Source organism: Notamacropus eugenii, chromosome 3, assembly GCF_028372415.1.
Source record: "Notamacropus eugenii isolate mMacEug1 chromosome 3, mMacEug1.pri_v2, whole genome shotgun sequence".
NCBI classification, from domain to species: domain Eukaryota; kingdom Metazoa; phylum Chordata; class Mammalia; order Diprotodontia; family Macropodidae; genus Notamacropus; species Notamacropus eugenii.
Window position 1 is genome coordinate 296,579,442 of NC_092874.1, and position 27,611 is coordinate 296,607,052.

General features: G+C 47.6%; 1 protein-coding gene across 1 annotated transcript; it reads right to left on the minus strand.

Annotated features, from left to right (window-relative positions):
• Positions 1-8,999: 8,999 nt before the first annotated feature.
• LOC140532064 (SUN domain-containing protein 2-like) lies at positions 9,000-26,655 on the minus strand. Its single transcript, XM_072650612.1, has 17 exons — positions 26,525-26,655; positions 25,648-25,847; positions 24,957-25,091; positions 24,612-24,707; positions 24,248-24,341; positions 22,686-22,782; positions 21,946-22,041; positions 13,259-13,510; positions 13,027-13,104; positions 12,256-12,299; positions 11,739-11,904; positions 11,203-11,424; positions 10,937-11,021; positions 10,612-10,727; positions 10,293-10,460; positions 9,357-9,449; positions 9,000-9,113 (listed from the first exon to the last, which is right to left on the minus strand). The coding sequence occupies exons 1-17, from the start codon at positions 26,653-26,655 to the stop codon at positions 9,000-9,002; spliced, it is 2,187 nt and encodes a 728-aa protein (XP_072506713.1).
• Between the last annotated feature and the right edge of the window lie 956 nt (positions 26,656-27,611).

The window sequence follows — 27,611 nt, forward strand, 5'->3', positions numbered from 1 at the left end:
CTGCGTCCAGAGCAGCACATGCTTGATCGTGCCACCTTGGAGCAACTGAGATCTCACAGATTCTCAAAGTATACCCTACTCTTGACAAAGGACCCAAGAGTCAAGTAACTGGTTGGGAAAATGCTCAAAAAATGGAAGAAAAATAAGACCAGAGAAGGTTACTTTCTTGGTGAACAGATATCTCTTCCCATCCTTTCAGATGAGGAAGAAGGAGGCTTACCATCAGGGAAAGACATAGAAGTCAAGGCTTCTGTATCCCAAACATCCAAAATCAACATTCAATGGGCTGAGGCCATGGAAGAGCTCAAAAAGGATTTTGAAAATCAAGTTAGAGAGGTGGAGGGAAAACTGGGAAGAGAAATGAGAGAGATGCAAGAAAAACAAGAAAAGCAGGTCAACACCTTGCTAAAAGAGACCCAAAAAGATGCTGAAGAAAATAACACCTTTAAAAATAGCCTAACTCAATTGGCAAAAGAGGTTCAAAAAGCCAATGAGGAGAAGAATGCTTGAAAAAGCAGAATCAGTCAAATGGAAAAGGATGTCCAAAAGCTCACTGAAGAAAATAGTTCTTTCAAAATTAGAATGGAACAGATGGAGGCTAATGACTTTATGAGAAACCAAGAAATCACAAAACAAAACCAAAAGAATGAACAAATGGAAGATAACATGAAATACCTCATTGGAAAAACACTGACCTAGAAAATAGATCCAGGAGAGACAATTTAAAAATTATGGGACTACCTGAAAGCCGTGATCAAAACAAGAGCCTGGACATCATCTTTCATGAAATTATCAAGGAAAACTGCCCTGATATTCTCGAATGAGAGGGCAAAATAAATATTGAAAGAATCCACCCATCACCACCTGAAAGACATCCAAAAAGAGAAACTCCTAGGAACATTGTGGCCAAATTCCAGAGTTCCCAGGTCAAGGAGAAAATATTGCAAGCAGCTGGAAAGAAACAATTCAAATATTGTGGCAATACAATCAGGATAACACAAGATCTAGCAGCCTCTACATTAAGGGATCAAAGGGCGTGGAATATGATATTCCCAAAGTCAAAGGAAGTAGGAAAATAACCAAGAATCACCTACCCAGCAAAACTGAGTATAATACTTCAGGGGAAACAATGGTCTTTCAACAAAATAGAGGACTTTCAAGCATTCTTGATGAAAAGACCAGAGCTGAAAAGAAAATCTGACTTTCAAACACAAGAATGAAGAGAAGCATGAAAAGGTAAACAGCAAAGAGAAGTCAAAGGGACTTACTAAAGTTGAACTGTTTACATTCCTACATGGAAAGACAATATTTGAAACTCTTGAAACTTTTCAGTATTTGGGGAGTTGGTAGGATTACACACACACACACACACACACACACACACACACACACACACAGACACACGCACGCACACACACACAGAGCACAGAGTGAATTAAATAGGATGGGATCATATCTTAAAGAAATGAAATTAAGCAGCAAGAGAGAAATATATTGGGAGGAGAAAGGGAGAAATGGAATGGGGCAAATTATTTCTCATAAAAGAGGCAAGCAAAAGACTTTTCAGTGGAGGGAAAAAGAGGGGAGGAGAGAGAAAAACATGAAGCTTACTCTCATCACATTCGACTAAAGGAAGGAATAAAATGCACACTCGTTTTGGTATGAAAACCTATCCTACAATACAGGAAAGTGGGGGAGAATGGGATCAGCAGGGTGGGAGGGATGATAGAAGGGAGGGCAGTGGAAGGAGGGAGCAATTTGAAGTCAACACTTAGGGAGGGACAGGATCAAAAGAGAGAATAGAAGCAATGCGGGGCAGGATAGGATGGAGGGAAATATAGTTAGTCTTACACAACACGACTATTATGGAAGTCACTTGCAAAACTACACAGATATGGCCTATAGTGAATTGCTTGCCTTCCCAAAGGGAATGGTTGGGGAGGGAGGGATGAAGAGAAGTTGGAATTCAAAGTTTTAGGAACAACTGTCAAGTATTTTTCTTGCTACTAGGAAATAAGAAATACAGGTAATGGGGTATAGAAAGTTATCTGGCCCTACAGGACAAAAGAGAAGATGGGGACAAGGGAAGGGCAAGAAGAGAGGGCAGACTGGTGATTGGGGCAATTAGAATGCTTGGCGTTTTAGGGGGAAGGGGAGAAATGGGGAGAAAATTTGGAACCCAAAATTTTGTGAAAATGAATGTTAAAAGTTAAATAAATAAATTAATTTAAAACACAAAAACAAAAAACATGAGTGTAGGAAATCCCTGGATGTGGCAAATGCCAAACAATCTCAGCCTAAAATGTATCTTAATGGATAAGAAATGATTGGTTATCGATGTGGGAATCATTTCTGAATAATCTTTGCAGTCAAATCATCTTGTTAAAGCAGAGGACAAAACCCCCAAATTAGAGAGAAAGATAAGATGGCATGCAATCCAAATAGCTTCAACTTGACCCACTCAAGTAAGTGAAAAGTGGTGAAAAGTAGGAAACAGAGGAAGGAAAGGGCAGAAATTGAATCAACATAAAGCAATTGCCACCTAGAGGAGGTCAAAATATCCTAGAAAATATTTAGCCAAGCACCACCTGATCCCATTATCAAATAGAGAAATGTGGCAACCAAGGGCAACACAGGTTTAGAACATGACCTCGTTCCCAAAACCTGAATTAGGGCGATGGAAGATCATGAAGAAAGATCCCCTCTGCCTTTATAAAAACGGAGAAAAATTGTGGAAGGAAAAGCTAAATTTCCAGCAATCTAGGTGTGAGATTGAACCACCCCGAGAGTATATATCAAAAACGAAACTGCCAAGGAGACAACAAAAATACTAAAAATGCAACAGATGTATTGGTGTTTCTGTAAGAAATGAGGTTACCATTGACCACATTTGGATGTTTCTGTCCCTCATGTCCTCTGCTGGATTGAGGAATGTTTATTGATTGGGTACATTGTCTACAAGAGGCACATTCACTTCCTTTCTTTCACTCTCTTTACCCTCTGTAGTCTGGCCTCCAACCTCATTATTCCACCCAAACTGGTGACTTCTTGACTGTCCGATCCTCTCTCAGTCCTCTCTCAGTCCTCATCCTCCATCCATCACTCTGCAGCTTTTAATAGGATCATTCAGTCAATAAATATTTATTAAATACGTATCATGCACCAGGTGTGTTAAAAGGTAGGAATAGAAAGAAAGACAAAAACAGGGTGCCTGCCCTCAAGGGCCTCACAATCTGATGAGAGAGACAACGTGCAAAAAATGAGTACAAAGAATGTACTGAAAAAGAGGAAAAAGTCAGCAGAAGACAGAATGAAGGCGAGTTGGGGGAGGTTTCTTGTAGAAGGTAAGATTTTAACTGGTGCTTGAAGGGAGCTAGGGAAGCAGAGAAAAGGAGGGACAACATTCCCAGCATGGAAGATGGACGGTCATGTGCAAGGAAGAGTCAGGAGGCCAGTGTCACTGGATTGAAGAAGTGGGGAGTGAAGTGGGAGACGAGTGGAAAGGCAGGAGAGGGCTAGGTTAGGGAGGGTTTTGAACTCTCGTTCAGAGAGGATTCTGTATTTGATCCTGGAGGCAATAGAGAGTCACAGGTTTATTGAGGAGTTGAGTGGCATAGACCTGCACCTCAGGAAAATCAGTTTGACAACTGGAAGGAGGAGGGAGAGACTTGAGGGAGGCACATCCACCAGGAAATACTGCAGTAGTGCAGGCATGACCTTTCCTGTCTCTAGCTTTGACTTCTTCTAGTGGGTGGAATGCCTGTTAGTGAAGGTTGTTGTGTAAAGATGGCTAAGTCTAAGAACCATACCAGCCACAACCAATCACAAAAATGGCACAGAAATGGCATCAGGAAACCTAAGTCACGGTGATACATGTCTCTGAGATGGGTCAACTCCAAGTTTCTGAGAAACACATGCTTTGCCAAGAAACACAAGAAGGAGCTGAAGAAGATGTAAACCAAAAAAACCAAACAATTCCCAAGGTCCAAGCAGAAGCCATGAAGCCACCAAGGCCTTCGAGGTCAAACTTCTTAGGGCTAAGATCTCTGAGGCGAGTGCCCAGCATGCTGGCCACAAGATGGCCACTAAGCATCCAGGCCCTAGGGTTGCCACCAAACGTCCAGGCTTCAGGATCATGAAGCCTGACTCTAAGGCTCCAACGCGCACTGACCTTAAGGTCACCAAGTCTGCCATCAAGGTCACCAAGTCTGATCCCACGGCAGCCAAGTCTGATTCTAAGGACACAGAGCCCAGTGATTCCAAGGCTGGGAAGCCTGCTGAGTCCAAACCCAAAGATGCTGGAGCTAAAATTGCTAGTCCCAAGCCTTCAAAAGAGATGTTTCAAAATGAAAGAACTTGTTTAAATCCTAAAACATCATCTTCCCCCAGCCATGGTATGATTCTTCACTACTTTGTACAAATAAAATAAATGGTGAGTCATAAGAAAACAACAGTGCACAGGAGATGAGGCCTGGACTAGGGTAGGGGCAGCATCAGAGAAGAAAGTTCTGTTTTTGAAAGATGCTGCAGAGGTGAGCCTGAGGAGAGATGGTGCCAAGGTGAAATCTGCAAGAGACGTTGAAGGGTGAAATCTGCATGACATATTGGAGAGGTGAAACCGATGAGAGATGCTGTAAAGATGAAATTTGTGAGAGATATTGGAGAGGTGAAATTGATGAGAGGTGCTGCAAAGCTGAAATGGACAAGAGATGTTGGACAGGTGAAATTGATGACAAATGTTGCAAAGCTGAAATGGACAAGAGATGTTGGAGAGGTAAAACTGATCAGAGATGCTGCAAAGATGAAATCTGAGAGATGTTGAAGGGTGAAATCTGCAAGGGATGTTGGAGAGGTGAAACTGATGAGAGGTGCTGCAAAGCTGAAATCCACAAGAGATGTTGCAGAGGTAAATTGGACAATCTTTGGCAATCCCTTGGACAGAAGTTAGGATTTGAAGATGATGCCAAGGTTAGGAGCCTGGAAGATGGTGGTGCCCTCTACAGTAATAGGGAAGGTAGGAGGGGAAAGAATAGGGGGAAGATGAAGAGTTCTGTTTTGGACATGTTGAGTTGAAAATGTCTACACGACATCCAATTTGTGGCATCAACAAAGCAACGAGAGATGAAAGACTGGAGGTCAGCACAGGGTTTTAGGCAGAATAGGTAGATTTGAGAAATCATGAGCATGGAGAGGGTGATTCAATCCATGACAGCTGATGAGATCACTGAGTGAAGTAGAATGAAGAGAGAAGAGTAACGGACCCAGGATTGAATCCAGGGTCTTCTTCTCCTTCCCACTCTTTTCTCTCCAGGTTTTCATGAGTCCAACCTCACCTGTTTTTCTTCCTTCATGTTTGACTGCCCTTTCTCAGTCTCCTGGTCGGGATCTTCATCCAGGTCATGCCTGTTAAGAGGCTGGGCTCCCTAGAGCTCTGTAAAATCTCTGCATCTCTGCCTACTGGATTGGACAGGTTACCTTTAGGTAATTGTAGGACCCAGATTAACTTACTTTCCTTTTTAAACTCTTCCCCCCCACCACTCCCCCCTTAAGTTAGAAGCATAGAGGCAAAGGTTTATTAACCTCACTCTCCCTTCTCTCCCATCTCAAGGTGAGCTCCAGCCTATTCTAAATGTCCCTTAGGTAACCCTGATTTTATGTTCTTGCCCCATTTGTGCTTTGTGCCTCAATGAGACATTATGGGCAAGTGACTCTGGACAGAGAATCCTGAACTCTCCCTTCCTGTTCACTGCTTTATATAAGGTGCCTGAGTTCATCAAGCAGGTGGGAACTGCTCCATCAAGAAAGCCATTTCCAACCTCAGTTGAACAAGCACTTTTTCAGACTCTGAGCACTATCTCTCCTTTGGTCCACGAAGCAGTTTGTTTTCGTGACAGGAGGGCAGAACTGCACAGGATAAAAATGTGCATTTCCTGCCTACGCTGCCAAGATCCCAGATCCCTTGTAAAATGGTGTCTGATGAGCTGCTAGTCTTTGCTTGGATCAGAGCAATTCTGCAAAGTGCAGTCAGATTTTAGCAAAGTCTGAATCTCAGATGACAGGTGGATTTGGAAAGGGTTAACGGGTTACATTGCCCTACCTGTCGAGTGCTGGCTAATGAGCTGATGCCAGCTCCCTGGGAGGTCTCAGGGGAATTGTCCTGATTGCCCCAGGGATCTCCCCTTTTCTCCGTGCTTGTTCAGCATTTTTATCAACGACTTCAGTGAAATAGCACAAGGTGTGCTTGTCCAAATGTGCCAATGCTAGAGCTGGGAGGGAGGGGTGGAGATGTCACATGACTGATAGGATGGAGGAGGTTTCAGCTAGCTAAAATTTAGGATTCTATCCAAATGAAAATATCCAGTGGAGGTAAAAGCAGAGTCCTCAACAAGAATTAGAAAAGAAAAACCAATGAGTGGGGGAGGGTGATGCAGCCATGGCTCCTGTTAAAGGATTTGGGGATTTTAGGGGATAGCAGTGTCTGTGTGAATCACTAGTTAAACTTGATGGTTGGAATGACCAGTGCCTTCCTGAGGGGCATGGAGAGGCCTACGATCTAGGAAGGGGGGTCAGTAATAGGTCAGCCCAAGTCTGTCCTGAGGAGACCACAGCCAGAGGGCAGTGTTCAGGCCTGAGCATCACAGTGTGGGAAAGAAATGACCAAGGTGAGGTGCATTCAGAGAAGGGTGAACAGAAGGATGAAGGGCTCCAAGAACATGGTGTAAGGCCCTTGAGAAGCTGTCAGAGGACCATGAGAACTGTCTTCAGGTGGCACAGGAGATGGAACTCTGCACCTGGAAGCAGGAAGATCCAAGTTCAAATTCTCCCTCAGATACTTACCAGCTGTGTGACCCTGGACAAGTCATTTCACCTCTGTGCCTACATTTCCTCATCTGCAAAATGGGTCTAGAAATGGTGCCTACCTCACAGGGTTGTTGTGTGGATCAAAGGAGATATTTGTAAAGTGCTCGGCACAGTGGCTGGCACGCAGTAGCCACTCTCTAATGCTACTATTTGAAAAGTGATGTGGAAGGGGGATTAGCGTGTTCTGCTTGACCCAGGATGAAAGAACGAGGAATAGTGGGTGGAAGATGCCCAAAGATAGATTTCAGCCTGATTTCAGGACAAATTTCCCAACAACTTGAGCTGTCTGAAAGTGGAAGAGGACGGCTGGCAGTTTGTGATGTGTTTAACCCTTGCTGGAGGCTGTCAAAGGCATGCTGGTGACCCCTTGTTGAGAAGGCTGTAGAGTATATTCTTTCTTTACACCTGAGTTGAAGTGAATAGCAATGCTCAGATAAAGTGTCTGCTGGGTGGCAGGCCTTGTGCTAGCTATGGGGGAGACCAAGGCAGACACAAAGCTCTTTTCCTTAGAAAGCTGTCCTGCTCCTGAAAGATGGAGCAGGCACACAGAGGAATGTCTGTCTGGATAGGTGTGTGTTTATGTATGGATATGCAGACACACACAAGGAAGTATAAAACATCAATTTGGGCACACTGAGGGAGGATTAAGACCAGGAGAGGCCTTGGGTGAGCTTTAAAGGAGCAGGCAGAAATGAGAAAGCCTCCTCTGGTTCCCTTACCCAGCTTTGCTTCTCCCAGCCCAGGCCTGGGCTTAGCTCCCTCTCGATGCCCAGGACAATCCCTCCCAGGCCTCACTCAGCAGCAAGGAAGCCGCCCTTTAACCAGGGAGTTTCTACCAGAATACCACCTTCTTTTCCCCACTACTCCAAGTTGGCCTCAAGAGCAACAGGTGGAGAAGGAGAAGCCACAGATCCCAGGGAAAATTTATATTTGCATAGGCATAAATTAGAATTTGTTGATTAAAAAATCAAAGTAAAGAATTAAACAGTAGCCTTTGTGATGGGGAAGAACTAAGACCCCATCTGTAGGTTCCTATGCAGGGCTGCTCAGACGCCAGCTTCCTGGTAAGCGAACAGAAGCAGAGGGAGCAAACTGGGTTGAGGGCCAGCTAGGGTCAGCCTGCCACTGTCTGCTGGTGACCCCCAAAGCCTGCAGATGAGTGAGTGCCCCTGCTTGCTTCAGGGACCAGTGGCCAGCCCTGTGGTGTGAAGGCCTGCCTTCCCTCCTACAGTAAAAGGCAGGAAGGATGGCAATGTCACTGTGAGGATCCGTGCCTGACAGCCTGCCCCCCAGCCCAAGCTGGAGCTGGAGTGAATATCACCCTGGGCCCCAGGGGGAGGAAGCCAGAAATGAAGCCCGTAGCTTTTCTGTCTGATAACAAAGAACAAAGAGATCTATGTATAAATATAAATATCTATCTATATACATAATACAATGGGCCCGCAGGGCCAAAGAATTTGCCCTTCCCCTCCCATCCCAGCCTTAACTCCAAAAAACTAACCCCAACTCTATCCCAATAAACTTAACACCAGGGAATTGTGGCCAGTCCCAGATACTTCAGATTTCAAAGACTGCCCCCATCATGCCCCATGGTAAAGAGAACTATGCATGCTACCATGGACGGGAGCTTTAGCCACCTGCTGGGGCATGCCCAAGACAGACTGTCTACCAGTCTGCCCTTTGGAACTGCCCAAGTTGTCATGCCCTCAATAAACCAAGTTCTTTGACCTAGACTCTTGGGCAAGGTAAGCTAAGGTGGCCTAAGCTGTGGTTCTGAGTGCTGCTGAGCATAATAAGGCCCTCATGATGTCTTGACTCACACCTTCAAGATATCATACATAGCTGTGTATACACCTCCTGAGGGCAGGCAGGGCCTGGTAGGGAGCTGGGCCACCTGACCCTCAAGAGGATGGGAAGTGAAACAAATAGCTGAGCTGGTGATCTCCTCTCCATCAGAGAGGGCAGGGTGGGGCCAAACTGCTCCATGGTGGTAGGCTCCCACCTTGTATCTCTCCCAGAAGCCACAGTGGCCATAAGGGATGAAGTGTGGGAGAGGGCGAGAAAGTGGGATGAAGTGCTTGCTGGGGGAGGGGAGGGGCTGAAGGGGGAAAGAGGGGAAAGGCCCTGGGGGGGAGAGGCTAATTGGCAGGCTTCCCATGGACCCGGAAGCGGTAAATGCAGGTGTACTCAGGGTGACCCCAGTTGCTTAAGATCCGAAGTTCGACCACCTGGTATGGGGCTGTGTCATTGCCCTGTGGGAAGAGGAGACTGGGGTCAGGAAGGCTCGTGATCCCTTGGTGGACATCCTGACCCCAGAGCCCGTCCCCCCCAGGCCTTCTTCAGTGGCTGAATGTTATCCCTCAGGTTGCTATCAGAACCATGGGGTCCTGGCTCAAACTGCAGCTCCTAGCAAAGCCACAGCATCCCCATGGCTGGTGAACTAGCCTTCAAGAGCACCAGCCTCCCTGGGACACTGTGGGGCCAGCCCTCCATACCTGAAAGTGGAAGGTCTGAATGGACTCCCCAGCATTATCATAGGTAAAGTGCCCGAGGGCCACCCCTTCCGACTGTGAATCTTCATTTAGCCCCTACAGAGAAGGAAAAGCAAAGGGAAGGGATGGATGGATGGATGGATGGATGGATGGATGGATGGATGGATGGATGGGAGGGGGTTAGAGGAAAGGTCATGCTGTTAGGACATGAATCCAGATCAATCCAGGGAGGCAAAGGAAGGGGAGGTTGTGGAGGAGGAGGTGGAAGAGGAGGAGGAAGGGGGTGTAGGGGGGGATACATTGGGGAGAGTAAAGGGGAGAAAGCAAAAGCCACCATGATGTTTCCTTCTTTGGTCCCCTCACCTTCCAGCATCTCTCACTAACTCAGTAGACAGATCCTTTTCCCTCCAAGCCCCTGGCCTCCTTCTCTGCCTCTTCCCCTAAGCTGCTGAATGGCTTGGGACACACAATTTAATTGTAGGTGCCTCAGTTTCTTCATCTATCAGGATTTAGGTCCTGAAGCATCCTGTTCCCCTACACGTTTCTTCTTCTCCTCTGGCTCCACTTTTTTCACCCACATCCTCCTTATGAGGACATTCCAACTCTGCCCTAAGGAGGTGACTGTAGGGAATGGTGCTCATCATCCCCACTCAGCTCCCCCATGGGACACCTGGCCATGGAGGCACCCATGTATAAAGGAGTTGTATAAAAGGACCCTGAGACAGCATTGAAATCTTGACTGCTGTCAGCTGTCCTCTTCTGGCTTCTCTCTAAGAAGAGGGGGAGCAGGGAAAGGGCTGGTTGTGGAGTCCAGAGACCAGCCTCAATATCCCAGCTGTAAAATGGGCACATCCTTCCATTCCTCACCTCACAATGCTGCTGTTAAGAAATGGCTGTCAGGCATACGGGAATGGAGAGCTGCAAGGCTCAGATACTCACCAAGATGACAAAATCCTTGGGGGCGCTAGGGATGTTGCTGATGGGAGACAGGGCTTTGGGTACATGCTCCAAGGTGACAGCAGTGAGGTGGATGCGGGCAGATAATCGAACCACAGCAAAGCCCTGGGGGCCCCGGAATGCCCAGCAGTTGCCAGGGTAAACATCTGGCTGTGGGCAGAAGACAAGTCAGGTGACAAGTCAGGTGGGCAGCCAATGGAATAGATTTCCATTGTGTAATCCTCCCACCTTGAGAGCCCAGCCCCCACAGAAGGTGGGAGATGGCAGAGAGCCAAGCTGGGGGCCCTTTGTTCTGTCATACCTGGAGGATGGCTCTTGGGGACTGGAAATAGTACCACAAGGGGATGCCAAACAGACTGAGAAGGGCCGTCTTGGTATCATAGGTCTCTGAGCAGCGGCTACTGATGATGCTGGCCCCTGAAAGAACAAGAGGGAGAGAAGTGAGGTGGGGGCAGCTGAGGGCTGGCAGGACACAGAGGTAGTCCTGAAGATGAGGGGTCACTGCCAGGGCATCAGCCCTTCAACTGCCCCGTCCCATAAGGGGCATCATGAGTTTTTAATTCCTGCTGTCCCTTAATGGGCAACCATCATGTCCCCAGCCCTCTGGCTTTCTACAGGCTACCTACCTGAGGACTCCAGGGCATAATCCACTAGCCCAATGCGGTCTTCACTGTATCTCTTCAGGGCCTCATTCACAATCTGGTGCACATCCTAAAAGACAGGCATGGATGGACTCATGGGCCTAGCTGCCTGCAGAACTGGCCCAGCCCTTTCACCAGAGGGCCACGTGTGCTACCTGCTCTGCCAGGGCTTCCCCTTCCTTCCCTGGAGGCTCCTCTCAGGGCAAACCCATGACCTCCGACAGGCAGACAGGGAATGGGGCAGGCCTCACCTCCTCTGTGACCCCAGTCACTCCTTCCTTGTGAAGGGTCAGCCTCAGGCTGGCAGCAGCTTCACTGGCAGATTTGACCTGCCCTTCTGCCACCTGAGTGAGGATTCTGTGCTCCAGGTCCCGAAGTTGGGCCTGTACCTCCTCCAGCTGAAGAAGCCCAGCCTTAGCGCCCTTGTCTCGAAGAAGGTACTGACTGATCCAGGCTGGGAACTGAGACTCCACCTAGAAACCACCAGAGACCATCCACAAAACAGTAGAGGTAAGGAAGAAAGAGGGCTGGGACAGGGGACCTGGGGAGGGGGTGTCTAGAAAGACTCTGAGAGCTCAGAGCCTATGCATGTCTTCCTGGTGCCAGGGAAGGGACGGTTGTGAACCAAGTGACTGGCATTTTTCCACTGCTTTCAGGTCTACCAAAAAAGATCTCATTGGACCCCAGTGGACACCTTAGAGGGTTGGGTCTCCCTGGGCAGATGCTCAGGCAGCCCACCTTGGAGAGAGGGGCACATGTGGTCTAAGTGGTGGACTGGAGGACTCACATCACTGCGCAGGGCTGCCATCTTCTGTGGCCAAAGGTCTACTTCCTCTGCCACTGCAGCCTGTCTCTGGCTCAGGGCTGCCAGTTCCTGTCTCAGGCCAGCCAGCTGGGCCTCCAGTGGACCCATAGCCTTTAATATGTTTTCCTGGAGGGCTTCTTGGGCCAAACTAGACAGTGACAAAAGGAAAAGGGAAGGGCAGCCACTGGCTAGTGACACAGGATAGAGTCAAGCAGAACCACTATCAAAGGGAAAGAACAGAACCAGAGATCTGGGTGCAAGTCTTCCCTGACATTTACTCCCTGTGTGACCCTGGGCAAGTCATTTCCCTCCCAGGCCTCAGGACCCTCATCTGCTCTCTGAGGTCCTTACCAGCTGGGATTAATCCTATGGACATGCTAACCCAAGTATTCTGGCTCTACTGACACCCCCCCAGAGAATCTCAGTGGTGCTTTCTCTGGTCTAGTTTTCTAGCCTTCCTTCCCTCCTCTTCTCTTTGCCAGTTAGTTTGGGGCCTTACCTCTGCCATTCAGATTTTAGCTGGAGCACCCAGCTTTCCAGCTCCTGTAAGGAAGATGATGGCACAATGAGACTGATGAAAACACCAAACCACACTCTGGGGACTCATTGTCTCCTCTGGGTGGACCCTCTGTCTGCTAAGGAGGATCTGAGTCTCTGCAAACTGTTGGGCTCCAGAAATCTTGACCTTGAGTTTGGGCTAGACCTTTCAAAGACTGGACTCCTCTCTTATCATCCCACCAAGAGGAGGCATCTGACAGAGACCCCAACTCAGCTGAGATTAGGCATGAACCACTTTCCCTAGAGTGGTGAGGTCACTTCTCAGTCCCTGAAAAGAGTTTCAAACTCAGCTGTTGAGTTACAGTCTTCTCATTGACAATCTTATCCCTCCCTAGTCTTCATGCATGGATGTGCTCAGTACAGGAAAGGGGTTCCAGAAAGGAGCTACAGGAGGAGGCTTAGGTTGCTTTAGATCAGTAAGCTCTCTGCTTATCCTTCGGACAAGGGGATCCAGAGTCCTCAGACAGGAGCTCTCAGGGACAATGAGTCAATCGAATATGCTCCCATACAAGTATGGAATCTGGCCAGAAACCTGTAAGCAAGTGTTAGGTCTACTGACAGCAGCACCAACATTTCCAGCTACAAGTGACCTCCCCCAAGACGTCTCTGCCCCCTCTCCCCACCTCCCCGCACCTTTTCCCCCGCCCCCCCCCCCCCCCGCCCTCCATCCCCTGTGTCTCTGCCTCCAGAAGCGTCAGAGCTTCTGGATTACCTGGGATGCCTGAGAAATCTTCTTTAGAACATTATCCAAATCTTGCCGATGTTCTGCCCTGAGGGTGGTGAGTGCTTCCTGGAGACCACAAAAAAGGAGACAGGCGTTCAACAAGACCCAGAGAACTTGGCAGGTCCTGCCAAGCCCAGAGTGCTGCCTCACCTCAAGACCTCTATGCCTTCCACTAGCTGGGCTTGCCGACCTGGTCTTCTTAGCAGAGCGTTCTCCTCACCTGGATGTGGGCAGTGGTGTCCCTACGGAAGTCCTTCTTCAGGGTGGGTTCCCATTGGCTCATCAGGCCCTCCAGGAGAGTTGAAATATCCTCGTGGCTCAGGCTTTTTCCACCTCCATTCCCACTGGCCCCCTGCAGCTCCAGCAACTCCAGCCTGATGGCCTCCTTCTGCCAACGTGCAGAGTATTCAGAAGCCAGAGTTTCCAGCCGCCTTTCTAGGGCATGAACCTTGGACAGGACATGCTGTTCAGCCTTGGGAACAAGGAGGAAAACACACAAAGATGAAAAGTCTCTTAGGAGGAGGAACAAGGAGCACTGGGCATTTGTTAAGCACCACTGTGTGCCCGAGGTGGGGCTGAGTGCTGAGAACACAAGGACCAAGAAGGAAACCTTTCTTGTGTACGAAGAACTTCCATTTGAATGGAGGAGACAAGGACATTAAAAGCCACCAGGTCGTTTAACTGCTGTCGGCAGATTTCTTCATTTCACACTTACGCTATTTACAAAAACGTAAGCATTGTTGGTCTCCGCCTGAGAATGGAAGTTCCTGGTCAATGGGAATGGTTTCATTTTGTGTACCTGTGTCCCCTAGGCCGGGACCCGGCACTGAGGAAGTGCTTAATAAATACATGTGGGTTGACAGGCTGACTGGAAGAAAGAGCACCAGAATGAATTCTCAGCATGGGGGCAGCCATTTGGGTAGGGTCACCGAGTGTGAAAGGAGTACAGAAGACCAATGAGGCTAAGGCTGGAAAGACAGGGTGGGGCTGTTTTCCTCTGGGGGGCAAAGGGGAGGCCCTGCCATTGACTGAGGAGGGAAGTCACTTGGTCTGCTCTGTTCTTAAGGAAAGTTCCTTTGAGAGCAGAGTGCAGAACAGACTGGAGGCAGGGAGGCCACTCAGGACACTGCGGCAGTGAGCCAGGAGAGTGATGAGGGAGGGCCAGGGTCACCAGGGTCGAAATGTCGAAGAAGCTGAGAGAGCTCAGGGCAAAAAGCCAGGTCAGAGACCTCCCCAAGAGGTACAAAGGAGGCTAAGCATGCAGAAGGTCCCCTCCCCACCAACCACACAGCACAGGGGCAGAACCAAGAGAACAGAGGGAGGGTGGGCATTTTTGATGAGCCCAGCCCACCTCCTCTCTAACCATCTAGATAATGTGCCAGACCACATTCTCATGAGGAAAGCCAAGAAAACATCCCTGTGCGTCATTTCTCCAGCCCAGGGAAGCTTAAGAAATAAGAGAGCTGTGGACACTGAGGTGGGGGCTGGCCAGGAGCCCAACATAATGGCAGCCAGGACAGTGGGAAGCATTTCATTGCCCAAGGATGGTAAAAGGGCTAGAACTGAATCCCTGAGCAGGAGCAGATCCCAGGCTATCCTGGGAGCATGAAGGGGGCCAAATGACTCTTCTAGGCTACAGACGTAGGGCTGAGAGGAGCAGTTATGAGTGAGCGAGGCCCTAGCTGAGCACTGATCAAGAAAGGGGTTCTGCAAAGAGGTTCTGGACCTGAGCCCCAGAGCACAGCTGGGTACTCAATGTTCACTTTTAGTCCTGCAGTGGGATACCTCGGGTAGGAGACCCAGACGCAAGAAGAGTCAATAAGTTCGGTCCCTCTGAACCTGCAGAACCTCAAAGTGTGCTAACAATGACTGAGTCCAATAACATTCTACAGAAACTCCAGCACCCGCAAGCCAGAAGACCTAAACCTGAGTCAGGAACTTGCACAACTCAGACAAGAATAGCAGTGAACAGATATCACCACTATGGAAGCACTGAAAGTTTGCGGACTGAACTAAGAAAGCCCAGAGGTGAGCTGAGCCCAATGCCAACATCAAGTTCATAGTCAAGAAATAGGCTGGAAGAATGAGTAAACAAAACTGAACCTGACCACAAAGGGCTACTATGGCTCAAGACAGAAAGACAGAAGAAGCCAATGACTTGAAGATATCTTTAAGCAAATCCTCCAAGAAAAAGGGTAGATTGGATAAGAGTTGAACAAGAATTCCTAGAAGAGTTAAAGAATGAGATAAAAATGAACAAAAAGTGATTTTAAGAGTGGAAGAGGAAAAATTTTTAAAAAGCGGTACAAGAAAGATATGAGAAAAGAATGAATAATTAGTAAAAGAGGCACAAAAATACTGAATTCCTTAAAAATTAGAACTGAGCAAATAGAAGCTAATAACTCTAGGAGACAACAACAAAAAATAAAATCAATTCAAGAGAAAATGTATAGGATCTCATACAAAACTCCAATGACCTAGAAATGGATTGAGGAGAGAGAATTGGAGAGTCATTTGTCTATCCAAAAGCCAGGAACAAAAAAGGAGCTCAACATAATATTTTAAGATATTACAAAGGAAAATGCCCCGATGTGTTAGAATCAGAGGGCAAAGTAGAACTTGAAACCACAAATCATTTCCTGAAAGAAACCCCTACATGAAAACTCCCAGCAACTGTTCTAAATCCAGAACTGCCAGGTCAAGGAGAAAATTCTGCAAATAGCCAGAGAGAAATAATCCAGTACTGTCAGGACACATGAGATTTAGAAGCTTCCACATTAAAGGAGTACAGGGCTTGGGATATCATATTCTGGAGTGGAAAAGATCTAGGATTAGAGCCCACAATAAGATTAAACTACCCAGCAAAACTGTGTATCGTCCTACAGGGGAATAAGGACCCTTCCTGAAATAGAGAACTTTCAAGCATTCCTGATGAAAAGACCAGAACAGAATAGAAAATTTGACATTCAAACACAGAACTCAGGAGAAGAATAATAAGGTGAACATGAGTGAGAAATCACAAGTCACTAAAAAAGGGCAAATTGTTTAGATCCCTTGTGTGGCAAGATGATACATGTAACCACTTCAGAATTTTATGATCACCACGGGTCCTAGAAGCAGTCTAAATAGATAGCGACCTGAATGACTGTATTATGTTGTGAGGATCTCAAAAGAATGGAAGGGTGGAGAAGAGAAATGCACTGGAAGGTTGTGGGGAAGGAGAGAAAGAATGGGGAAAGTTATCTCATAAATGGGGTGCACTAGAAAGAGTTTATACAATGGGAGGGACAGAAGAGGGGAACAGGCAACACGAACCTTATTCTCATCTGAACTGGTTGAAAGAGGGAAGAATACACATACACACACAATGAGATGGAGAGATTCATTTTACGCAAGGAGAAGTAGGAGGAAAAGCGTCTAAGAGAAAGGTGAGGGGGAGGGAAGAATGACGGGATAGATTAAGGGAGGCAAAGGTCAGAAACAAAAGACTACTGAAGAAGGGACAGAGTAAAAAACAAAAGGATGAGTGTAAAAGAATAGCATGGAAAAAAATATACATTTAATGAACACAACTGTGAATGGGAATGGGATGAACTCACTCATAAAATGGAAGAATACAGTTGAATGGATTAGAAACCAGAATCCAACAATATGTTATTTACAAGAAATATGCTTGAAACAGAAAGATACACAAATAGAGGAGTTGGAGAAAAAGAATGGATCTTACAGAATGGATCCTAAAGAATGGATGAGTCAAAGAACAAATCATAGAAATGGTTAACAATTTCATGGTGACAATGACATAACTAAATTTTGGGGATGCAGTCAATGCAGGACTTAGAGGGAAATGTATATTTTCAAATGCTTACATCAATCAAAGAGACAAAGAAACAGATTAAAGAATTAGACATGCAACTAAAATATTTAGAAAACCAACAGATTAATCCCTTCCCAATTAAACACCAAAATTAAAATCTTGAATCGATAGAAAGATGAACGAAATTGAAAGAACAAAACCCCAATGAACTAATAAATAAAACTATAAGCTTTGAGAAAAACAATTAAATAGATAAATCCTTGGCTAATTTAATTTTTACAAAAGAAAACCAAATTATTACATCAGAAAATGAAAACAGTGAATTTACAATCTATGAAGAGAAAATAAAAGTAATTACTAGGAGCTTTGTTGCCCAACTACATGCCAATAATAAAAATGAAAATCTAAATGAAATGAATTTTACAAATGTAAATAGTCCTGTTTAACAGAGCCCTTAAATAACCCCATCTTAGAAAAAGGAACGAAACAAGCTATAAATGATCTCTCTAAGAAAAAACCCCAGGACTAAATCAAATTTTTCCAAATGATTAAAAAGTAATCAATTCCAACACTAAATAAACGATTTGAAAAACAGGTAAAGATAGAATCTTATCAAATTCTTTCTATGACAAAAATATAATCTTGATACCCAAACCAAGGAGAGTCACGTCTCCCCAAGAAAGGGAACTATAGATCAATTTCCTTAATGAATATTGATGAAAAATATTAAATGCTAAGAAAGGAGATTACAGGAATATATCACAAAGATATATTGTGACACTGTGACCAAGCTGGATTGATACCAAGAAGTTGGGCCTGGGTCAATTATTAGGAAAACTATAAATGTAACTGATTATATCAATAACATAAACAACAAATTTATATGATTTCAACAGGTGCAGACAAAGCTTTTGACAAAATGCCTCATCCCTGTTGAAAAACACTAGAAAGCACAGGAATAAATGGAGTCTTCTTTAAAATAAGTATTATCTAACTAAAACCAAGAGCAAGCATGATATGTAATGGGGATAAGCCTTCCCAGTAAGATCACGGTAAAGGAAGAAAGTCCATTGCCAACCATTGCTATTCAGTGTTGTACCAGTTACAGCAACTGCTAGATATAGCAATAAGGCAGAAAAGAAACTGAAGGGAAAAAACTGCAATGAGGAACCAAAACTATCTCTTTTGGTAGATGATACAATGGTTTACCAAGAGAACCCTAGAGAGTCATCTAAAAAACCAGTTTAAAACAAAACCAGTTCAAACAATTACTTAAAGAAAGTTGGAAGCCCATCAAAACCATCAGCATTTCTATATATTAATCAAGAAAATCCAGCAGGAAGAGATAGAAAGAGAAATTCCATTGAAAATAACTGTATACAATTGTATACTGTATACAACCTGAGAGTTTGCCTGCCAAGACACACACAGGAACTATATGAACACAATTACAAAACATTCTTCATACGTAGAGATCTCAACAGTTGGAGATGTACTCACTCCTCGTGGGTAGGTCAAGCCAGTAGCATAAAAATGATAAAACTACCTAAATTAACTTATTCAGTGCCATACCAACTGAACCACTAAGAAAGTTCTTTGGTAGCAAAGAACTCATTGACAGAGGAGTGGCTTATGGATACAAGGAAATATGACTATGCTGTACGAAGCCACAACTCTGCTTAATTAGAAGACTTACATGAACTGGGGAAAAGTGGAATAAATGAATGAGGAGAACAAGAAAACAAGCACCACAGACAACCATGGAAATGGAAAGAACAGAGATGACACATGAGGATCTTCTTCCCTTCCCGTCCTGGCTAGGGTGGGAAATACTGGCAGGGAACCTGCATCTAATGCTGGGCTCGCCTGCTGTGTTCTGCTGAACTTTTCTTCCCCTTTTTGGTTTATTCTTTTGCTTAAGGGCTGGCTCTGTGGGAGGGCAAAATGGGAAGGATACACTGAGCAAGGTGGGTCACATGAAAGCAAAAGCTAGAGACAAGTCTTCAAAGTCAGTGGGATGTGTGCGTGTGTGTGTGTGTGTGTGTGTGTGTGTGTGTGTGTGTGTGTGTGTGTAAAGATGTACCTAATTCAAAATGATTTTCACTAGTAGATCACACAAGCTTTGCAGGGTTTTTCCAAATTCCTTGCTTCTCTTTCTGAGAAGACACACTGGGAAAGGTAGGTTAAGTAAAAACCAATGATATCAAGAAAACTTTTGGAAACACACAACACGATGAGGAGACATGAAAATGGTTTTCAGACTTTGTGGACATGGACAGGGTTAGAGTTGCTTTGCTTGTCCTGGCAAGGTAGAAGTTGTGGCACATTTCAGAGGCAGGAACAGCTTCCTAACAAGGTGAGTCACTGAGAGGGGAAGGAGCTGCCTCAAGAATTTGGGGGCCTCCACTCTCAGGACTGAGCTGAAGAGGGAGGCTGAGGGCCCTTCCTGATGTTTGCCGTTTCACGGGGCCACTGTTTGTATCCTTTAGTCACCACCCTCTTCTTCTCTTGCGCCAGTGGCCTATTTTCAGATCCAGTGTTGCCTTTGGTTTCTTTGCTTGCCAAGAGCCGCTGGTCTCTGACGGAGGCAGCCTCTAGGATTGCTGGCCTTCTCACTGGAATGTGATGTTTTGGGGCAGCAGTCAAACATCCTTAGGAAACGATGCTATGAGTCAGTGTTCCTTTTGCCGTGCCTCAGTGGTTGACACATCTGAAGAGGAAGGACTGGAGCTGTTGGAGCTGTACGGTATGTTTTTTCCCCTTTTGTCCCCCTTTCTTCTAACTTGCTGGATTTTGACCTTTGTGGGGCCCAGTCACTGATCTGGTCCTTGATGCTGAAATGATTCGTGTAACCAGCATTTCTCATTCCGTGAAGATGGTCCTTTGGTTTCGTTGTGACATCTTTTGGTGCTGATCATGTATCCTGTGCCTGGGGACTTTCTTACTGACAAATAATAGTTGTGTCTTCTTCCCTTGCACGTTGTTTTGTGGACTTAGTACAATGACAGCCAACAAACACTGATACACTCCCACTAAGTGTAACAGGCTATGCCGAGTGTTGGGGTCACAAGGACAAAATGATCTTCTCAGCTTCCTCCTGGACTTCCTTTGCCCTCTGTTGCCTTATGCTCATTTGGAATAGCAACTATGGGGTTTTTTAGTTGCCTTTAAAAATGTGATGAAATCTAATCCTTGAGGCTGATTTGCCTCCTCCAAATTCTTCTGCCTGTGAGTGATCATTCCACTGATTGTTTTCCCCCCCACATCTGAAAAAAAAACTCCTTGCAGCTGACATGAGAAGTCAGACAAATCAAATTCTGACACTGGCTGTGTCCAAAATCGTGGACCTCATTGTGCATCTGACATCCAGCACCTCATCTGTTGCTGTTTCTAGAGCCATGTCCTTTATCCCACCACTCCATGTCACCCCTCAGATTACACTGGAATAATGTCAACCACTTAGACTGTGGTTGGACTGTGTGAGGACTGAGGGAGACCAAGTACTCTTTGTCCTTCTCTGAGGTCCCCTGACCTCTGTCCACAAACAGAAGGTGGCTGCAGAAGGCAAAGGTTGTTTGGTCTTTTTATCTGCTTCCCAAGTCATCATGACTCCCCAAATCCAATCACCTGGTGGCCAAGCTTCTGGTGGGCAGACACCAGGATCTGCACACAGCCTTCAAGTCTTCCCAGCTTGATCAACTCTGATAGTCTGGGCTCTGCTACCAATTTCTGGAGACCCCCCCCCTCCAGAATCACTTCACTGTGTGACAAGGTGTTAGGGAAGGCCTTTTGGGGGAGGCAACTATGATTTCAGTTGAAGGCAGCGGGGGAACGCGGGAGGCTGAGTCTTGAGAGGTTGGCATTGAACTGCCCCAGGTCCCAAAGCTAGCAAGTGGCAAAGCTCAAACTTGAGCCCAGGTTTTCTGACCCTGGCTCCCCAGGGATCTGCATATCCAAGGTGAGAGAGTCTCCTAATGCTGCTTGTGAGTGGCCCTGGTGCAAAGATTGATGAGTTTGGAGATGGAAATCCATGGATAAATCGAGGTTACTAAGTGAAGGCTTCATTATAGCCTGGATTTATATTCTCATCTCTTGCCCCACAGCACAGACCATTAAGAAGAGACTGTCACCACTGAGATGAATGACGTATCTTCTGCATGACACACACTTGGCACCCAAACAGCAAAGACAAAGAAATGGAAACTACTGGCTTGCCCCCGACCTGGGCAAGAGCTGAATAAATTATGGTGTAAGGATTGAATACAACCGTGCTCTAAGAAACAATGAAATAGGTGGTATTGAGAGAAACCTGAGAAGACTTTGTATGAACTGGTGCAGAGCAGAGTGAGAAGAACCACAAAGAAGCAACTTTGAAAGACTTTAGAACTCTGATCGATGCAGTGACCAAGTACTTTTCTGGAAAATGACCCAACTTCTGACAGAGAGATGGCCTGAGGAGGCAGAAGGAGACATAGATCTTTTAGACATGGCCAAAAAGGGACTGGTTTGCTTAACTCTGCACATTTGTTACAAGTGGTTTGCTTTTCATTTTTCTGAATGGGTGGGAGAGGGAGAAGGGAAATAAAACAGACTTTTGTTCATTACAAAATGGAAACAAAAGCAGCTTCCTCTGGCTAATCCTGCTTCCCCCTCCTCTGATGCCTCATAGTGCTGCAGAGCTGTTTCAAAGACAGCGCTAGGAGAGGACACCACCTGGAAGATCCTGCCAGGCCAGAACTGTCTTCAAAGATGGTATGGTAATAGTCTGTATGGCTGCCATAGAAGAAACAGCATAGCCAACTCCCTCTACTGCTTCACTCCCATCTGTCCTGGTAGATCTCCATTGTACCTAGTTGTTTCCTCATGACTCAGGGACTCCTTCAGGGCAGGGACTGTGGGCTTGTTTGTTTGGGTTTGAATTCTTTCTTTGAATTCCCATCCCTTAGCACAGTGCCTGACACACAGTAGGCCACACTTAAGAAATGGTAGTGGACTGAGTGATTCTGGGGTTGATTGGAACAGACTTGGTTGTGAGCAGACTGTCTGCCTGTCCTGCACAAAGTGTTCCTGGCACTCACCCAGGCACTCACCTGGAAATATGGGGTGGATTCTCCTGCTTCCCACACCTCCTCTCTCCTGTTGCTGCCCTTTGCTGCCCACCAGGACAGCATAGCAGGGTGGAATGTCTGTAGTCCATAGGGGTAAAAATACCAAGCACCTAGCACATGGGAGGAAAGGCTAATGAAGGCAGAGGCTGAGGCACCAGAAGGGAAACATGTCCAGGATGAGGACCTACACCTGGACTGTGTCTGGCAGTGTCACATCCACATGGGCTCAGACCCTGGCCCAAGGAAGGTGCATGCATTATGGGCCCCATGATCTGGAAGGCAAGACCCTTCAGGAAAGGCATCTCTCATGATCCTTTCAGGAGTCATTACACACTTTTGGATTATGAGAAAAATGAGGGACAAGAAGCAGCTGGGGAGAGGACATGGAGAAGTCCTGCCTCCTGGTCCCAAGCCTGGTCCACATACAGCCCTGTCTCTTCTGGAGGATCAGAGTGCTTTCAGGAGATGCCAGCTGAATAGAGGTCCTGGTAACTGACAGCTTGTGGTGTCACCATTCCCAAGCTGGGCTTCATCTCATAGTAGGGGGTAAGTGATGTCATGGTTCCTGAACAGAGTACAGCTCTTTTGGGACCATCCAGGGAGGACCACCCTGTCCATTCTCCCCAGTGAGAAGGGGCAAAGGCCTCCAGAGCTGGCATTGGCTGTGTCCTGCCCAGCTAACCCATTCATTGTGGACTCAGCTCTTCTACCAGTTCCCCCACCCTCAAGTGCCTTGACAGTGACCACTGAGGGGGCAGATCAAACACCCATGTAAAGCCAGCACTGTCATAGTAGGCATGCAGCATGAGTCTGGGAGGCCTGCATACAGAAGATGCACAAGAAAGGCTTGTGGGATTGGATCAAGAGGAGGAGACACAGGCCGTCTATCCCATTTCAGGCACAAGAACTTTCCCATACAAGGCCTGGGTCCCTTTTCCCCTAAAGGCTAAAGGCTCCCCTTCAAAGCTCTGTCTTCCAGACTTGCGTTCAGCAGCCCTGCCCCCAAGCCCTTGTCTGTCTGGGCTGGCAGGGTGCCCTGGGGACTCAGCAAGGCTCACCGTAAGCCAGCGAAGCCAGAAGCAACAGCATCAAGAGAAGCAGAAACAACTTCTTCAGAGTTGAAAAGCTCCTGGATTTCATGGGGATGAAGGAGGAGACATTAGTGCCTGGTCTTCCCCACCAGATTCCTGTGCGACCCTCCCTGAGCTGCTGAGGAAACCAACAAAGGGTGTGCCCCCACCCTGGGACAGCTACGATGGGGAGCTCTGGGCTTTTATGGACAGCCCTCGAGGTCAAGTGGAAGGAGAAAATTTGACCTTGGTCAAATGTGTGAATGTTGTTATGAAAGGTGACAGGGCTGGTGGAAGGCATCTCCCTCCCAGGGCTCTCAGGAATGTGCTTATATGCTAGTGAATTGGGCAGGCTTCTTTTGGCTAAATCATTTCAGTGCTTGTCAAATTGGGACTTGGAAGGAGTAAGCCCTGACAAGGTTGGCTAGTCTCCCTGGGCCTAGCCTGTGGCCCCAAGAATCCAGAGCTAGATAGGGAACCTGCAGCCTGGAGATCACATGTGGCACTTGAGGTCCTCAAGGGTGGCCCTTTGACTGAATCTAGACTTCCAAGAACAAATCTCCTTAAGAAAAGGATTTGTTCTGTAAAACTTGGCCTCAGTCCAAAGGTTGCACCCCAGGACCTAGAAGGCTACATGTGGCCTGGAGAGCGCAGGTTCCCTACCCCTGCTCTACAGGCTCCTGGACACAGCCCTGGAGGCTGCCTGGAAACCTGGACATGACCCCCCACAGAGAAACTGTAAGGATGGCCTGGCTACCCGAAGGACTGGGAAGAGACTACAACCCCTGGGAGCTCAGGACTTTCCAACTGGCCAAGGTGAAGCCACCAGAGTCAGTGGAGATGAGAGGCAGGAACTACTGAGGGGACAGCTCCTCCAAGATACTCAGGAATAGAGCAGCACCTGTGCTCATGGGGATTGGCATGTGCTGGGGAAGGGTTAACAAGCAGTTCTGAAGGAGGTGAAGGCACACACAACTTGTCCCATCTTCTTCTTCAGTCTAGATACCCAGAGGAGCCCTGACTGGTAGCTGACACTCAGGAGCAGGTTCAAGCTGGTTCCAGCTGATTCCAGCACACCCCTGACCCTGACCTGACCTTCTGTCATAAGATTCATGGCACAAAAGTCTCAAAAGCTGAACTGAGCTCAAGCGTGGTGAAGCTTTTTCAAGCATGGGTTCTTTGGTTCTGGCAGAGCCCAGGGAGGCCTCACTGACCTGGTTAAGACAAAGACGTCCAGCAGGGAGGCAGCTGTGGTCAGGCGGTAGCAGGTAGTGCCCAGCCACCAGTAGAACAGGCCAAAGAGCCAACCTGTAAAAGTCCCAGCAGAGGGGTTCAAAGGCTTCGCCCTCCTATCCCAGAGTTAGCTTGCTCCCAGCCTGCCCACTCTGCAGCTGCTCCTTGAATCTCCCAAGGCTTTCTAGCTGTGCCTGGGGATCCTGCCATAAAAGCCTGTCTCCACACACTGTCCTAGGGTTAGCACCCAGGCCTGGTGTGCCCCAGCATAGGAATGAGGAAGCTCTTATGGGCCCACAGCAGGGACTGCCCTGGGCAGTGTGCCCACCCACTCCCAGAACCCACCTGGAAAAGTGATGGCCACCCACAAGAAAGCGCCAACTTGGGAGGCAGCATTCCTTAATGAGGATGCTGAGCCAGGCTGGTCCATAAGTGTGTGCCCTGCAGGAAAGTGAAGACATGAGGAGCCACCCAGAAGGAGACACAAGTGGGCCTCAGGCATCCCCATTACCATGCTGAGGCTTGGGCCCTCCCAACCTCCAAACCCCCACCTGGAGCCAGACTGCAGAGTTCTCTATCCTTTTATCTGAAATCTATGTTCTCCCCATCCCCCCTGGATGGGGCACCCTTCAAAGTACACGGGGCAGCGTCCAGGGGATGGAGTTCCAGTAGGCAGGAAGTGCTGCCTACCTGCAGAGTCATCCTCCGAGGAGTATCCTGAGGAAGATCCATAGATATCATAGGTGACTTTGCCCTCATTCAGTCCATTGATCTTACTCTTCTCAGCACCTCCCAGGCCTCTCCTCCTCCTCACCAAGTCCCCACCTGCACAGAGCATGGAGGTGCCTGATAAGCAGGGAGCTTCAGGCTTCCAGCAACAGCAGCTGCCAGAGGTGGAACACCTGGCAGAACTTTTCAGAATTCAGACTTCCCACCCCTTTGGGGGTCTGAACCCAGAAGCCCCCCCCATGTGGTTTAGGGCAGGAATGGAGTTCTGCACAAGGGCAAAATCCGGCCCCCTTCCTATTTCTGTATGAGGTAAGAACACTTTTTATGTTTTTAAGTGTAATGGAACTTTACTGAAACATGTAAAGATGATTTTTAGCTCATTGGCTGCACAAAACCAGGTGGCCTTCTGCCTTAGGAGGCATGGTTATTGTCAGCCAGATCTGGAAAAGTGCCATCTATGGGACTGAGGGGCTTCAGGAGAATGGAAGGATCTCCCACCTGGGAGGATCCAGGGAGATGAGCCAACCTGGAGGAGTAAGGTAACTCCCAACAGACACTAGCCTCCTTAGGAATCTTTAGAAGACAGGGAGGAGCTCCCTTCCTTCTCCCCAGCCCAAGCCCTCGGGTTTGTCAAGCTCTGGCCAGAGCTCACCACGTTCACTCCAGTAGACATCGCTGTTCAGCTGATCTTGTAGGATGGAGCTTTTGTCCACCGAGGCGACCCGGGGGCCCCTGACGTAGGACTCGCTGACCACTGATTCACTGTAGTAGGTAGTGTGAGGATTGGAAGCAGGGCCCAGGTGAGGGGCTGGTGAGAGGCGTTTCACACTGCCAGATTTCCTCTTCAGAATCCTGGGGGGCGCCAAGCATGAAGAGCAAAGGAAAGAGGGTGAAGGAGATGAAGCAGGAGAAAAACAGGGGGAGAAAGGCCTGGAGGAGGAAGAGACTTTCAAGGAGCTTCTAGGATGAAAAGAAATGATCCCCAAAGCCCTCTTCTGTTCTTATTCCTTCAACAGATGAATCCTTTATAACATTGGAACAAATCCCCAGCTCCCATGGGCCAGGCAGGGCCTCTTTCCAAATGGAACCACCATGATGAGGTACAAGAGGAGCTAAAGCCACCTGAACCTGTCTCCTCCCCCACAGGTCCATCACCCCCATGGCTTCCTATGCTCTTGCTAGGCCCTGCAGCTCACCCCAGAAACCGTGGGTACTGGGCCACATGATGGTTGTTCCCTGCCCAGCTTTAAGCCTCAGTTTCTGGCCCTCTCAATGCTCAAAGTCACCCCTCCCTAGTTCCTGTTCTCAGAGAGTGAAGGCAGCAGCAGCCCAGGTTGGGGTAGAAGGGGAAGAGACGGTGCTGGGGACAGGAAATTCTCGCATTTGTGGGGAAAGAAAGCACTAGAGTGATGTTTCCACCAAAGATGGGGGCAGGAAAGAAAGGTGCACATGGAAGCTGGCCAGGCCCTTGGCTGCCCTGAGTGGTTGTGATCTGGAAGATGACCTAGGGCCGCTGTGGAGTGGCTTACCTTAAGGGACTGTCCTTGAAGGCAGTGTGCTGACCAGCCACCAGGGAACTTCCTCCACTGCTGCTGCTGCTGCTGCCTCCATCATCATCAACATGGTAACGATGGCTCAGGCGCTGACTGCGTCGAGACATCATCAAAATCTCACTCTAGAAGTGCTAGAAATTCCTGGAAGAAGCAAAAAGTAATGAGAAGCTGTGCTTACTGACTGACTAGGTGTGATTTTCTGGGACCCCCTGAGAAGAGCCTGATGGGGGAGACGTTGAAGGGGAGGGATGGATTCCTCCAAAAGGAAAGCTGGCTGCACTGGGACAGAGAGGCGCTTTCCTAAAGAGTTTCTGAAGTGTCTCCCAGACGCTGAGGGTGGCTGCTCACCAGGGCCAAGCCTGCCAGCTTTGTGCCTGAGCTGGCCGTGACATCTTCTTGCAGGTGGCTTCCCTGGTGAAGCGCTGCCCCCACTCTCTCTCCAGCCTCCATTTGGAATGTCTCCCTTGGTGTCTTTACTGAATCTGGGGTTTTGACACTTGCCTTGGGATTGTTCTCAGGTCGCTTCGCACACACACAATTTCCTTCTCGCCATAGTTGTTAACTCTGAGGGAAAGGCCTGCTTTCCCTTCCATGTCTTTGTTTCCCCTCATCCCCAACAGCACCCAGTTCTGTGATCATTCTGGAGGGTGGATGGGGTCCAAGCTAACCATCAGATACTAACCCCACCCCTTAGGTCATGTGTTTCTTTAGTAAGAGCCCTCAATGGACAACTGGATTATTGAACTCATTTTACAAATGAGTAAACAGACAAGTGGTAAATTCTCCAGGGGTCCCCATACCTCTTTGGAGGAAGAGCCTCCAAAGCAGGCCCTGGGCCTTCCTGTCCCCCAGCTCCCTCAGCTCCAACCTCACTGCCTCCTCAGGGATTTCTGAATTGTCAAGGATTGCACAAGCAAAGTTTCAGTGACAGAGGGCTGATACAAAAGGGAGGCTGTCCCAGCCTTAGGAGACATGGATGTCATGAACATGAATTAGACCACCCCTAACTCAGATTACAGACGAGACCAGGTTGTAGGGGATCTCAGCTTGGTTTCCTAGTCTA

What these genes read in the sequence shown, in the direction of transcription:
- LOC140532064 (XM_072650612.1), bottom strand. Translation starts at nt 26,655, where the DNA reads ATGTCTCGACGCAGTCAGCGCCTGAGCCATCGTTACCATGTTGATGAT. An exon ending in CTCGGAGGATGACTCTGCAG is followed by an intron (nt 24,708 to 24,956) that starts GTAGGCAGCACT and finishes ACTTTCCTGCAG; the next exon opens with GGCACACACTTATGGACCAG. An exon ending in TTATGCCCTGGAGTCCTCAG is followed by an intron (nt 10,728 to 10,936) that starts GTAGGTAGCCTG and finishes TTGTTCTTTCAG; the next exon opens with GGGCCAGCATCATCAGTAGC.